The 13,648-nt window shown below is 45.2% G+C and overlaps 1 protein-coding gene across 2 annotated transcripts in view; it reads left to right on the top strand.

The window, feature by feature from the left end:
- The window catches only part of CACNA1D (calcium voltage-gated channel subunit alpha1 D), a 1,365,963-nt gene that overhangs the window by 617,885 nt on the left and 734,430 nt on the right, over positions 1 to 13,648 (top strand). For both annotated transcript variants that reach the window (XM_078661595.1, XM_078661596.1), the window contains exon 5: positions 7,250 to 7,392. In XM_078661595.1, coding sequence (XP_078517721.1) covers positions 7,250 to 7,392 — 143 coding nt within the window. The remainder of the gene's footprint in view (positions 1 to 7,249; positions 7,393 to 13,648) is intronic.

Genomic DNA, 13,648 nt, shown 5'->3' with positions numbered 1-13,648 from the left:
GCTACAAGCTGTTTAAAATACAGCAGCTTGATTTCTGCTCATTGTTCAAAAACCTATCTCTGCTAAGAGTGACTTGGTCTTCCTTCACTGGCTTCCCATTGAGCAGCGGGTAAAGTTTAAGACATTATGCCTAGCACATAGAGGACTTCACTCAAACGTCCCTCTTTGCTGTGGACCCTGATGGTGCCCTATATCCCAAGCAGAACACTGGGGTCAACCAATGCCCTACTTATGAAAGTGCCCCAAATACATAGGACATGAGGGGTGGACTCTGTTTCTCCCATCTAGCCACAAAACGGTTGAACTCATTGCCTATTAACCTAAGGCTGGTGGATAACGAACCTGTGTTCAGGAAGCAGCTAAAAGCATAGCTCTTTCCATTTAATGTCTATCTAAGACTGGTCTCGGTGAAGCTTAGGTGTCAAAATGCGATGACGCTAGTACTGGGAAGCCTTTGGGTAGCAATGTGCTGTAGAAATCTGTATAGAATGGAATAGAATAGACAGTGCAAATGAAAAGGGTACATATATTTTGTGATTGTTGGATTCTTAAGAAAATTCACAAAACCTTTAAGATGTATTATTCATTGCTTTTGTCATTCCTAAATTAAGTGTGGAAAATGTGGGCACAACCTTGGTTGACCATGTGAAGAAATTTGAATCGCCCCAAATTGGATGTTCAAGTTCAAGTTCAAGTTCAGGGATTTGTATAGCGCACTACTCACCCAGAGGGTCTCAAGGCGCTTGGGGGAAGGGGGTGCATTATTTATCGAATAGCCAGGTTTTAAGTTCCTTCCTGAAGGAAATGTGGTTTTGGGTGAGGCGGAGGTGTGTGGGGAGAGAATTCCAGGTTTTGGCCGCCAGGTAGGAGAAGGATCTTCCTCCCATGGTGGTTCTTTGAATGCGTGGGACTGCAGCGAGGGCTTGATTGGAGGATCTTAGTTGGCGGGTCGGTGTGTAGAAGGAAAGTCGTGTGTTGAGGCATTCGGGTCCAAGATTGTAGAGGGACTTGTGTGCGTGTGTGAGGAGACGGAACGTTATTCTCTTGTTGACGGGAAGCCAGTGGAGGTCTTTCAGGTGACCGGTAATGTGAGCTTGGCGCGGGATGTCCAATATGAGTCTGGCTGATGCGTTTTGGATGCGTTGGAGTTTTTTCTGTAATTTGGAAGTGGTACCGGCGTAGAGGGTGTTTCCATAGTCCAGCCGGCTAGTGACCAGAGCGTGGGTGACAGTTTTTCTTGTTTCGGTGGGGATCCAGCGAAAGATTTTTTTGAGCATACGAAGTACGTTAAAGCAAGAGGATGTGACGGCGTTGACTTGTCTTGACATCGAGAGGGAGGAGTCTAGGATGAAGCCCAGGTTACGTGCGTGGTCTGTGGGTATGGGTGCCGTGCCCAGGGCCGATGGCCACCATGAGTCATGCCAGGCAGAGGGGGATGCTCCTAGGATGAGGACTTCCGTTTTGTCTGAGTTAAGTTTTAGGCGGCTGTTTTTCATCCATTCGGCAACTTCTTTCATGCCTTCATGGAGGTTGGTTTTGGCGGTGTTAGGGTCTTTGGTAAGGGAAAGGATCAGTTGGGTGTCGTCAGCGTAGGAGATGATGTTGAGGTTGTGTTGTCGCGCGATGGAAGTGAGGGGACTCATGTAAACGTTGAAGAGGGTGGGACTAAGTGATGATCCTTGTGGTACTCCGCAGATGACTTCGGTGGCCTCTGATTTGAATGGGGAGAGTCGGACTCTCTGGGTCCTCCCGGCGAGGAACGAGATGATCCAATCTAAGGCTTTTCCTTGTATGCCGATGTTGCTGAGGCGTTGTATGAGGGTGCTATGACAGACCGTGTCGAAGGCGGCGGAGAGGTCAAGTAGGATGAGGGCAACTGTTTCTCCGTTGTCCAGTAGTGTTCGGATGTCGTCTGTTGCTGCAATAAGGGCGGTTTCGGTGCTGTGTTTGGCTCGAAAGCCGGACTGTGAGGAGTCGAGGGAGTTGTTGGATTCAAGGAAGGCGGCAAGCTGTCTATTGACGGCTTTCTCAATGACTTTGGCAGGGAAAGGGAGGAGGGAAATGGGGCGGTAGTTCTTGAGTTCAGAGGGGTCCGCTGTGGGTTTCTTCAAGAGTGCGCTGAGTTTGGCGTGTTTCCAGCTTTCTGGGAAGGTAGCGGAGTGGAAGGAGCAGTTGATGATATCACGGAGATGGGGTGCGATGATGGAGTCTGCTTTGTTGAAGATGTGGTGGGGACAGGGGTCGGTTGGAGAGCCTGAATGGATGGAGTTCATTAGGCGGATGGTGTCTTCAGTGGTGATTGGGTTCCAGGCGTTAAGGATGTTAGGGGGCGGTTTATGTTCGGAGGTGGGTGGAGTGGAGTGTTCTTTGGAAGTGTTCTCAAAGCTGTTATGTATGTCGGCGATTTTGTTATAGAAGAAAGAGGATAAGGAGTCGCAGAGTTCTTGGGAGGGAGTGATGTCGTTTGAGGCTGTGGTGGGGTTGGTAAATTCTTTGATGATGTTGAATAGTTCCTTGCTGTTTTGGGTGCTGTTGTCGAGTCGATCCTTGAATGCTGACTTCTTGGTGGATCGGATCAGTTGGTGGTGTTTGCGGGTGGCTGTCTTGAGGGTGGTCAGGTTGTCAGTGGTTGGGTTTTTTTCTCCATGTTTTCTCGAGAGGTCGGCATAGTTTCTTGGATTTCTTAAGGTCTTCGTTGAACCAGGGGGCTTTTTTGCTGCCCTGTTTGGTTTGGTGCTTTTTCAAGGGTGCTAGTTCGTCAACGCTGTGGGTGATCCATTGTTTGAGTTTGGTGGCCGCTTGGTTTGGGTCCGATGGGAGGGCGGGTGGGTTTTGATTGAGCGATGTGAGGAGTTGGTCGGTGGTGATTTTGTTCCAGTTTCTTCGTGGAATAGGTTGTGGGGGGTTGGGGGTCGAGGTAGTTCTGTAGCTGAAGTGAACACAACTGTGGTCCGTCCAATGGAGAGCTGTGGTGTGATCGAAGGAGATGTGCTTGCTGGAGGTGAAGATTGGGTCGAGCGTATGTCCGGCTAAATGGGTGGGGGTGTCAACAAGTTGCTTGAGACCAAGATTGGCCAGGTTGTTCAGAAGGGTGGAGGTGTTGCTGTCGTTTTTCTTTTCCAGGTGGAAGTTGAGGTCTCCCAGTAGAATGTAGTTTTCGGAGGCGAGGGCATGTGGGCTGATGAAGTCAGTGATGTCTTCACTGAATTGTTTACGGGTTCCTGGTGGTCTGTAGATGAGGGTGCCTCTAAGTGTCATCCTGGGGTTGGTGTGGATCTGAAAGTGGAGGTGTTCAGCGGTTGTAAGGTTATCGTCGGAGCTGGTCGTGATTCTGATGGTGTTCTTATGGACGATGGCGATGCCTCCTCCTGTTTGGTTGTTGCGGTCTTTTCGTATGATCTTGTAGTTGTCCGGGATGGCTATGGCGATGTCGGGCGCTGAAGAGGCGTTCATCCAGGTTTCTGTAAGGAAGGCGACGTCCGGTGGAGCAGTGTCGAGTAGGACCCAGAGTTCAGTGGCGTGTCTGTGGATCGAGCGAGTGTTCAGCAGGATGCACTTCAGGTGGCTAGGGTCGGGTCTGTGTGTGGGGTTAGTGGATTTGGTGGGGGTCTTGTTGCAGGCGAACTTGCAGGAGTGGCAGGCGAATGGGCCGTGGGTAAGTCCTGGGGCAGCCTCGTAGCATTGTGATGTGCGTCCGGTGTTAAGGGCTAGGAGGGTGGCGAAGTCGTACGCTATGCGGGAGGAGTGGGTTTCGCGAGGACCAGGGGGTCTGGCGCTGGGCGCGGTCCAGGCGCGGACGGGCGTAGACGGGCTTACCTTTGGCACACCTTCGGCGCACATGGGGCGCGATCGCTGCGCGCAAAAGCATCTGTCATATGTGGATAGTGGAGGGGGCGGGGGCGAGGGAGGGTCAGCTGGGAGGCGGGCGCTGGGTGTAGGGGCGGGCTGGAAGGGACAACAAACAAGATGGCGGTAACAACTAAGGAAACACGATGTAAATGGGGTTTGCAGAGGCGCAGGCACAAACAGGTACAGACAATTACACAGTGCAAAGCGAGCCCACACAATCGTCACAGTAAGCAGTATTCTCCAAGTGGCACGATGTTACGCTATATTCGTCAATGCGCCAAATTAATGAGTTCACGAAAGAGCGCAGGCATCAAAGGACGCAATGTGGCAGCAGTATCACAGTGAAAGCAGGCTACGATACCAAATGCAGGAAGCTGAAGCCAGGGAGCGAGGGGGAGCGACCGCGTCTGACGGAGTCAGGACGGTCACGGCGCTGCGGTGAGAGGGGTCGTCAATATCTATCCTGTGGGAGGGAGGGTCAGCTGGGAGGCGGACGCTGGGTGTAGGGGCGGGCTGGAAGGGACAACAAACAAGATGGCGGTAACAACTAAGGAAACACGATGTAAATGGGGTTTGCAGAGGCGCAGGCACAAACAGGTACAGACAATTACACAGTGCAAAGCGAGCCCACACAATCGTCACAGTAAGCAGTATTCTCCAAGTGGCACGATGTTACGCTATATTCGGCAATGCGGCAAATTAATGAGTTCACGAAAGAGCGCAGGCACCAAAGGACGCAATGTGGCAGCAGTATCACAGTGAAAGCAGGCTACGATACCAAATGCAGGAAGTTGAAGCCAGGGATCGAGGGGGAGCGACCGCGTCTGACGGAGTCAGGACGGTCACGGCGCTGCGGTGAGAAGGGTCGTCAATATCTATCCTGTGGGAGGGAGGGTCAGCTGGGAGGCGGGCGCTGGGTGTAGGGGCGGGCTGGAAGGGACAACAAACAAGATGGCGGTAACAACTAAGGAAACACGATGTAAATGGGGTTTGCAGAGGCGCAGGCACAAACAGGTACAGACAATTACACAGTGCAAAGCGAGCCCACACAATCGTCACAGTAAGCAGTATTCTCCAAGTGGCACGATTTTACGCTATATTCGGCAATGCGGCAAATTAATGAGTTCACGAAAGAGCGCAGGCACCAAAGGACGCAATGTGGCAGCAGTATCACAGTGAAAGCAGGCTACGATACCAAATGCAGGAAGCTGAAGCCAGGGAGCGAGGGGGAGCGACCGCGTCTGACGGAGTCAGGACGGTCACGGCGCTGCGGTGAGAGGGGTCGTCAATATCTATCCTGTGGAAGGGAGGGTCAGCTGGGAGGCGGGCGCTGGGTGTAGGGGCGGGCTGGAAGGGACAACAAACAAGATGGCGGTAACAACTAAGGAAACACGATGTAAATGGGGTTTGCAGAGGCGCAGGCACAAACAGGTACAGACATTTACACAGTGCAAAGCGAGCCCACACAATCGTCACAGTAAGCAGTATTCTCCAAGTGGCACGATGTTACGCTATATTCGGCAATGCGGCAAATTAATGAGTTCACGAAAGAGCGCAGGCACCAAAGGACGCAATGTGGCAGCAGTATCACAGTGAAAGCAGGCTACGATACCAAATGCAGGAAGCTGAAGCCAGGGAGCGAGGGGGAGCGACCGCGTCTGACGGAGTCAGGACGGTCACGGCGCTGCGGTGAGAGGGGTCATCAATATCTATCCTGTGGGAGGGAGGGTCAGCTGGGAGGCGGGCGCTGGGTGTAGGGGCGGGCTGGAAGGGACAACAAACAAGATGGCGGTAACAACTAAGGAAACACGATGTAAATGGGGTTTGCAGAGGCGCAGGCACAAACAGGTACAGACAATTACACAGTGCAAAGCGAGCCCACACAATCGTCACAGTAAGCAGTATTCTCCAAGTGGCACGATGTTACGCTATATTCGGCAATGCGGCAAATTAATGAGTTCACGAAAGAGCGCAGGCACCAAAGGACGCAATGTGGCAGCAGTATCACAGTGAAAGCAGGCTACGATACCAAATGCAGGAAGCTGAAGCCAGGGAGCGAGGGGGAGCGACCGCGTCTGACGGAGTCAGGTGATGCATAGAGTAAAAATTCATGTCATGGAAAAATATTTTTGTATGATAGAAAAAAAGTGATCTTTATTATTTGTATTCAATTGTTTCTTAACTATTAATTTTGCAAATGGAGTACGGACATTGGCATTACCTACTGCAGTTGCCACGGACTTCCGTTTACTTAAGTTGCTCTTTTTTGGGAATTGCAATAAAATTAAAATAAATCTTAGGAAAATCTTAAATTACCTGCCAATAACTTAAATAGTTTTATCAATTGAAATACAATGCGTAAATTAGGAATACTCATACTGAATTTAAATGCACTTTTGAATCTCTGCCCCAATTTAAATCATTTAAAAAAAAAGTATTTTTTTAAAACAAAATGTATGAGATTTTAGAATAACAAAAATAATGTATCAATAATTATATAGGTAAATGAATTTGATTTATTTAACATTAGCTCCTGTGGGGTGTTATTTTATTTCCCTGCCTCCAACATTTTCTCTTGGAGTGTGATGCAGGACCAGTAGTTGGTCATGTTTTGTGCTTTACTTACTCCAAGGCTAGGATGGGGTACATTTGCACCTGTTTTGACACCTTTAGGGATGTAGGAACTTTAGAAGTGTAGTTTGTGAATAGCAATGCACTTACTCTTTTGTGGGTGTGTGTATTAACATGGCCCTCTCTAAACCCCTCTTTAAGTTTCCCTAAATCCTTCCTTTCAGAATAGATATTCTGCATTTTCCCAGCATTCCCCCTCTTTGCTCCCATATTTATTATTAAAACATGCATATATTTACCCTATACCGGCTTGTGCTATAGAAATACCATAGCAATACATATGCATGCCAAAATCTCAACAACCGTGGCGGAGATCTCCTCACAAAACAGATAGGTGAGGAGGAAGTCTCCAGCCATAGATTTGTGATTTGAATTTTGTAATATATGAGAAGTATTAATGCAGTGCTACTTTACATACTACAAAATGCAATTCGTGAATCTGGCCGGAGTAAAACTTAATCCACACAATGTTGTAAAATTACAGATCTATACTTACTACTATCTTTCACAATGAGGTCCTCTGTCTCTATACTAGTTGACAGATTTCATCATATTGGATCTCTTGAGCTTGCTACAAAATAAATCAACAGATTATCAGTGTCATGCTACACCTTTCATTTGATTAGTCCAATGTATGGTGTTATTGCGTCCATTCATAAATTATTATGGAAGATATTTATGTGAAGATTGTACTTGATCATTAAATGCTTTTTTCTATCGATCTATCATAATTTTTGCATTTATTACGGTAATTATTATTGTCTTCCAGATTGTTTAGTGTAGTGTTAGAACAATTAACCAAAGAACCAGAGGAAGATAGCCACTCAGCAGGAAAATCTGGTGGTTTTGATGTCAAAGCCCTGAGAGCCTTCCGTGTTTTACGACCTCTTCGACTAGTGTCAGGAGTGCCCAGTAAGTAATGTTAATGCAATGGTTTTTGTAAAATTTGGATTCTGTTGAACTTGTTATACCCATCATTGTGGATTATTTTGGCCTGACCCTGAATTTGGTGCATTAAATAGACACATTGAAGGGGCAGTATTGACTGCTTATGGTATTAAGACTCTATTCCAAGTTCTGGTCCTTAGAATGTGTGATGACAAATTTATTCTCCATGTGTCCCCCATTTCAAGGTGCAAATCTTATATCATTTATAATTTATTCCGCTTGCAAATTCTGCCAGGTTTTACTGCAGTAATTGCTGTACAATTGGAACCCCAATTTGGACTTTCATTTCAGTTTTCAATCAAATTGACATTTTCATTCCTTTTAAAATGAGGGCATTAACTTCCAGTCCAGAAAAATAAGATTTAGGGCCTAATTCTGAATTTGACAGTCTTGGAGTGGGGCTGCCACCTCGCTCCAAGATCACTAAAGCTGTACTGACACCTCCTGCCAGATAACGACTTTGTTAGTCTCTGGCGGGCGGTTCTTTGGCGGTGCTTATGAAAAAGGCACTGCAATGGGAGCATCAAAGACAGTTCCTGCATGACATGGACTAGTGCAAAGTATGCTGTGCAGGAACTGGGTGCCTCCCTGCGTACACCCCATGACCCTGAGGCAACAGGAGGCCCTCTTGGGTCCTCTTTGTTTCGTCTCTGCAATAGTTTTCATAGCGGCTCAGCGCCATGAAAACCGTGGCAGAAAGGAAACTCTTGATATGCTTGGGGGTGCCACAGCGGCACTACCAAGCATATTGCGGCCTCAAGACTGTCGCAACACCCCCAGGGATTTCTGATCCCTGTCAGTTGCGGCGGTCCAACCTCCCAACTTGTAATAGGGCGGTCGGACCGCCAGGGCGGAGGTGCCTGTACCCGCACCATAGTCGAATTAGGCTCAAAGTTCTTTTAGCGGTAGGCGCACATCTGTTTCCAAGATGAGCAAAATGGGAGATCTAATCCCAAACAGGGAAGGGCGCAAGGTTGGAGTTTCACCATTGGCAAACATGGCTCTCCGAAGAGAATTGAGAAGAAAAAATGTATCATGTTTAAATGATCTTACATTAAATTTACCCATTATTAACTTGATACTTCTTATGTTCCTGAATGCATAATTGTTTACACCGGTCAGTGCTCCAGGAAATCGGTTGCAGTTTCCAAATTTAACATTTACTTTAGACATAGAACATTTTCTTATCCTCCCAATTTCTCAATGTGAATTAGGACAGCAGAATCCTGAGCCTTATCTTAATAAATAACTGACAGTACACATTAAGACATGGGGCTGTTCAGTTTCAGATCAGCAGCCATCACACTGTAAGATCTAGTGGCTACACTCTGTCATTTAGTCAATCATCTTTGTTTTTGCATCAGATACAGATTCTAGGTATTACCTGCAGGTAATTCTATATTTCGGAAAGAGCTCATTTGAATTTATTCATGCCCACAGGTTACAGGCATAACCCTACTGGATGCTATCCTTGTTCTACCTTCACAATAAGGACGCATTGCATTCACTTAATTAGGATTGATTCATTGGCTTTTTAGCAAGTATGGGAGAAAAGTAGATTGTGAATTCAGATTTTCTAAATGTAACTGCTTCTGAGTCTCTGCATTGTAATACCTTCAGGCAAGTATTCAATAAAAGAGGCAATGTCTCAATTGTATGCCTCAACCATCATTACACAGTCTGGCTACTTGAGTCTATCACGGAAGACAGGATTATTTGCATCCTATTATGTGTAGTATAACATTTTGTCGTATAAAACCCATCCATCCTTTTTTCTTCCTCCACTGAGATTACTTGAATTGTAAGAGAAATGTTCAGAGGAACTGGATCAGTTGAGTGATTTTTTTCTGTGCTTGGGATCTCAACTAGGTGCTTATGTTCACAAATTAGGAACAATTTGTATATACCTCTACTGTTCCACATATAGGCCTGTGATATATGCTTCTCAATCCTAATCACTGCACACCCATTTTGAAGTATGTGAAAATGTGATTTACAATGATGAGGATTGGACTTCAGAGTCCACCTCCCAATAGTTGCATCCTTACACAGATAGCACTCAGTCAGTCAATCCAGTACTCAACATACAGAAATGGTTCACACAGTGAAGATCACACACCGAGAGAAATAAACAAACAAAGACAAACACTAGATGACTGGTGACTGTCAGTAGTGCTATCCAAAGTCTGCATGTGCCGTCCTTGGAAACAATGTAATTGGGAGTTAAGAATCTAAAATAGTCTACCTATTGTGATGGAATTTTACATTTATTAAGCCCACAAATGCGAGGATTATGTTTAAACTAAGCAACTTTATGACAATAGCCAGAACAACACTACATTTCCCATAAAAACATGAGCAGTTAGTAGATGATAAAAAATAACATCACACAGTGTTAACCAACTCTCAAAGTGTAAGCTGTCCTAACTGTAACAATTCCTTGGACTTCCATTTTGCCTCTTTTCTTTGCAGTTAATTCCTGTTAAATTCTCCATCCATCAAGTTATTCTGTCTGCCTTCACTCTCGTTTCTGGTCGGATCCTGGGGAAAAAATTATCAACATGCACATATCAGATAGGTCTCACAATGCAGCATCATAACACAACATTTTCAGATGAAGAAATACTGATATTCAAGAAAGAAATGGTACTCAAACACAAATCAAGTCTCGTGACTGATGAAATTAAAAAGGTGAGCCTCTGTGTCCTGTACAGAGTGGAAGAATCCTCACCTCCGCGTCCTTATTGAAACTTAAACTTTCCATCACAATAGCTAGAAAAGCTTTGATTCTATATCAGGACCTGAGCAGAGGATTCTGCTAGTTTAAAACATACTTATCATTCGCAATGAAATATCCACAATATTCTAGGGCTAGACATTTTAAATGTAGAGGATAATGATAAAGCGCTTGCCTTCATAATATCTTCCAATTTACCTCATTGAGAAAGCCATACTAACCATTGGCCTTCTGACAGAGTGTGCACCCTAGTTCTATCCAATCCTGCACCTTGTATAATCTATTGTACCCACTTAGCTAAGATTTGGGAGACTGCCGGTTTGAAAGGTTTTCTGAAGGAAATCGAAAACTGCCTCAAACATGATGATATAAATTCTTCTGTACGTGCCTCAAAGTCTTTAAAAGACTATACACACATTAGCATTGATTTAAAAATGACTGATAAGAGATCAGAGAGGTGCTGGATTTTGTCCTCCTGGAAATGGAAAAAGTTACCCCATCAAGACTAACAGCCAGATTCATCAAGGGAAATTGCGCTTGCAAAGGGCCAGATTCTCAGAATGTGGCCCTTTGCAAGCGCAATTTTTGCATTTGGGATTCATCATCCAAATGCAAAAATCTCTAATAGAGAATTCGCATTTTAGCGAGGAATAGTATTTAAGGAATCTCTATTTGAGATTCCTTAAATGCAATTCATGTAACTTTTAAAATGTGCGAATTCGCAATTTCCGGACGCTATTTACCGCGAAATCTGACTTCGTGGTAAATAGCGAAAACTTAGAAAAATGCACTTTAGTGCATTTTTCTAAGTGGTATGTTACACACACACATGTCCTTTGGACATGTGTGTGCGCAACATCAGGCTACATTTCCATTTCAGGGGTGCTACAGGGTGTCCTTTGGACACCCCTGGCACCCTTGAAATCGCATTCTTATTTGCGATTAGCTAATTGCTAATCGCAAATAAGGATTGACTCCCGATTCTTTCCTATGGGCCTTTAGGCCCATAGGAATGAATGGGAAGTTATTCCTTATTTGCGATTAGCAATTTGCTAATCGCAAATAAGGAGGCTGTAGGAATCGCAATATATTTTGCAATTTCTACATGAATCCCGATTTGAGAGTCCTTAATAGCTATTCCTTGAAAATCGCTATTAAGGACTCGCAAATCGGGACCATGATGAATCTGGGGGTAAACATCCTACCATACATATTCATTGTCCTGACATATGACACTCTACTATATGAAGCTAGATACAATGTCATTACCAGTTTAGCCAGTAATCCAAGATCTTTGTTTGCTGCGTAAGAGGTCAAAAAATTAAGAAAGCCATTGACATCCCAAAGACTACAATATTTAGTCAGTGAGTGTCCTCATAGCAGAATGCCCTCAAGCAAATGACTGACAAAAGGAGGAGACCCATCAAGAGGAACATTAAAGAGCATGTGTCCCACCAAAATAGCAGACTGAAAGGTATTCACTGTCCTACAAGAAAACATACAAAAAAAGATTTGGTATCCCTTTCCATACACCAAACATTCAATCTTTTCCAGACTGACTGGTATCTTATGTTGATTCTAGGGTCACAATCCTTCTGCATGATGAACGATGCTTGCTGCAAAAGTCTTGGAAACTGTCAATATCCCCTGAAATCTTGCAAACAAAGAGATTCAGAAAACCCTCAATTGTCAATGGGAGCAGGTCTCCCATCAGACTCAAGCATCAGAGGCTGAGGGTGGGGGAATGGAAAATCCTAAGAAAGTTCCAAAAGAAGAAATGGAAGCCAACTTTCAAACCAGCAAGCAGGGGTTACTAATACCAAATCTGCTCACTGCCGAATAACCTGCACTACCACTGGGCAAATTATTACAAACTACTGCAACGCATAGCCTGTTTTGTTGTTTCAGCACTGAATGAAGACATCCAACACCTCTGCTTCTAGGTGCAGTCTACACCTGAAGAAAACTGAAAGTTGGAAGTTCAACTTCGAGGTGAACATATGCATACACTACAGGCCACATCTTTCCTTGAAATATCTCCATGTCCAATATACAGTCACATAACCTTGCATGATTCTGATATTCCAGTAAGCTATGACATTTACCCAGCCCAAGACAAACCCCTCTTGCACCGAAATGTCTAAGACAAAAACACCAAACTGGCTTTGAATGAGTACTTCCTAGGTGAATGAATTCACACAGCCCAGATGAGGTTCATTCAGATTAGGGTACAATGCTTCACCTTCCCCTTTGCCATACTTTCCAGCAATCATGTTCTTCCTGTAGAGAGCACTCTATATTTGGCTGCCATCCCCATTTGCTGGCACGTGACTCTGTGAACACATTTAGGGAGGCGCCATGGTTATGCCATTCCATACCTCCATATGGTCTAGCCACCGTCTGACATCCAGGGGTGCCTCCTCTAGCGGTTCTACACTCTCTGACTAGGACAGCCCTTTGCCCAGGTAGAAAATGTTCAGGCTTTGAGGGGCCCAGTACTCCAGTGGCCATGAAAAAATTGCCTGGATGATCAGGACGAGAAGACTTACCAATATTCTCAAAGAAATTGTGACGCCATACAGTACCCCTTGAAGTTCACCCTTTATTCTCCCCTTTAAGGGTGTTGTAGGGTTGTTGACATGGCATCTATTGTAAGCTCTCAGAACTGCATTACCTGCTTGGGGGTCCCTTCTTACACCTCTGGATCATAAAAACAAACCATGACATGCTGCCCTTTTGGAAGATCCACTAACATGCATATATGTTCTCATGCCAATGCCTCAACCTGCACCATGATAAGCATGTTGTGCAGGAAGATAAACATCTGCCTCCCCCCCCCCGTCCTTAGGAATGCTACTGCTTCTAGTTTCATCAGCTTGTGAAGCACCAGGAAGCAGACAATAATTATCTCTTTTCTTACACAACTCCCTCAATTTGAAACTGCAGAAACCAGTGCTATTCCCAAAAATGGTGACCCCTCAGGAGTGCTTTCTTTAACTCTAGATATGCCATACAGTCTTGTTGTTCATACATGTCCCGCAGAAGATGGATGCCCCCTATCTTGAGGTGTAGGAACACTTATAAGTAGTTGAAATTCCTCTGATTTATTATGTTCCAGTCTGATTGTCTTTTTTCTTCAAGGACAGTGCTCAGAAACTCTGAGTGATGGAGTGTGGGCTCGCCTCCGCAGACATGAGTCAGCACTCACTTCTTTAGAAATGCTTTCATTTGGGCATCAACTCACCAATCTGTAGCACTCCAGTCTGAACCCTTCTACAGTCCGCAAAACCCATATAATGCTTTTTATCATTCTACATTTTTCATAAAACCACCATAGTCTTCCCTCCAGTTTTAGAAGGAAAGAAAGAATTTTGTTCACTTTTCAATTACCTAGATCCACTGTTGCCATTCTTGAAGTATCTGCCCCTCAATCTTCTTCTGGAATGAACAAATCATCAGTCACTGTGCAGGCCCTGGCCGTAG

This window comes from Lissotriton helveticus, chromosome 9, assembly GCF_964261635.1.
Source record: "Lissotriton helveticus chromosome 9, aLisHel1.1, whole genome shotgun sequence".
NCBI classification, from domain to species: Eukaryota; Metazoa; Chordata; class Amphibia; order Caudata; family Salamandridae; genus Lissotriton; species Lissotriton helveticus.
This window is presented reverse-complemented; position numbering and strand designations above follow the sequence as displayed.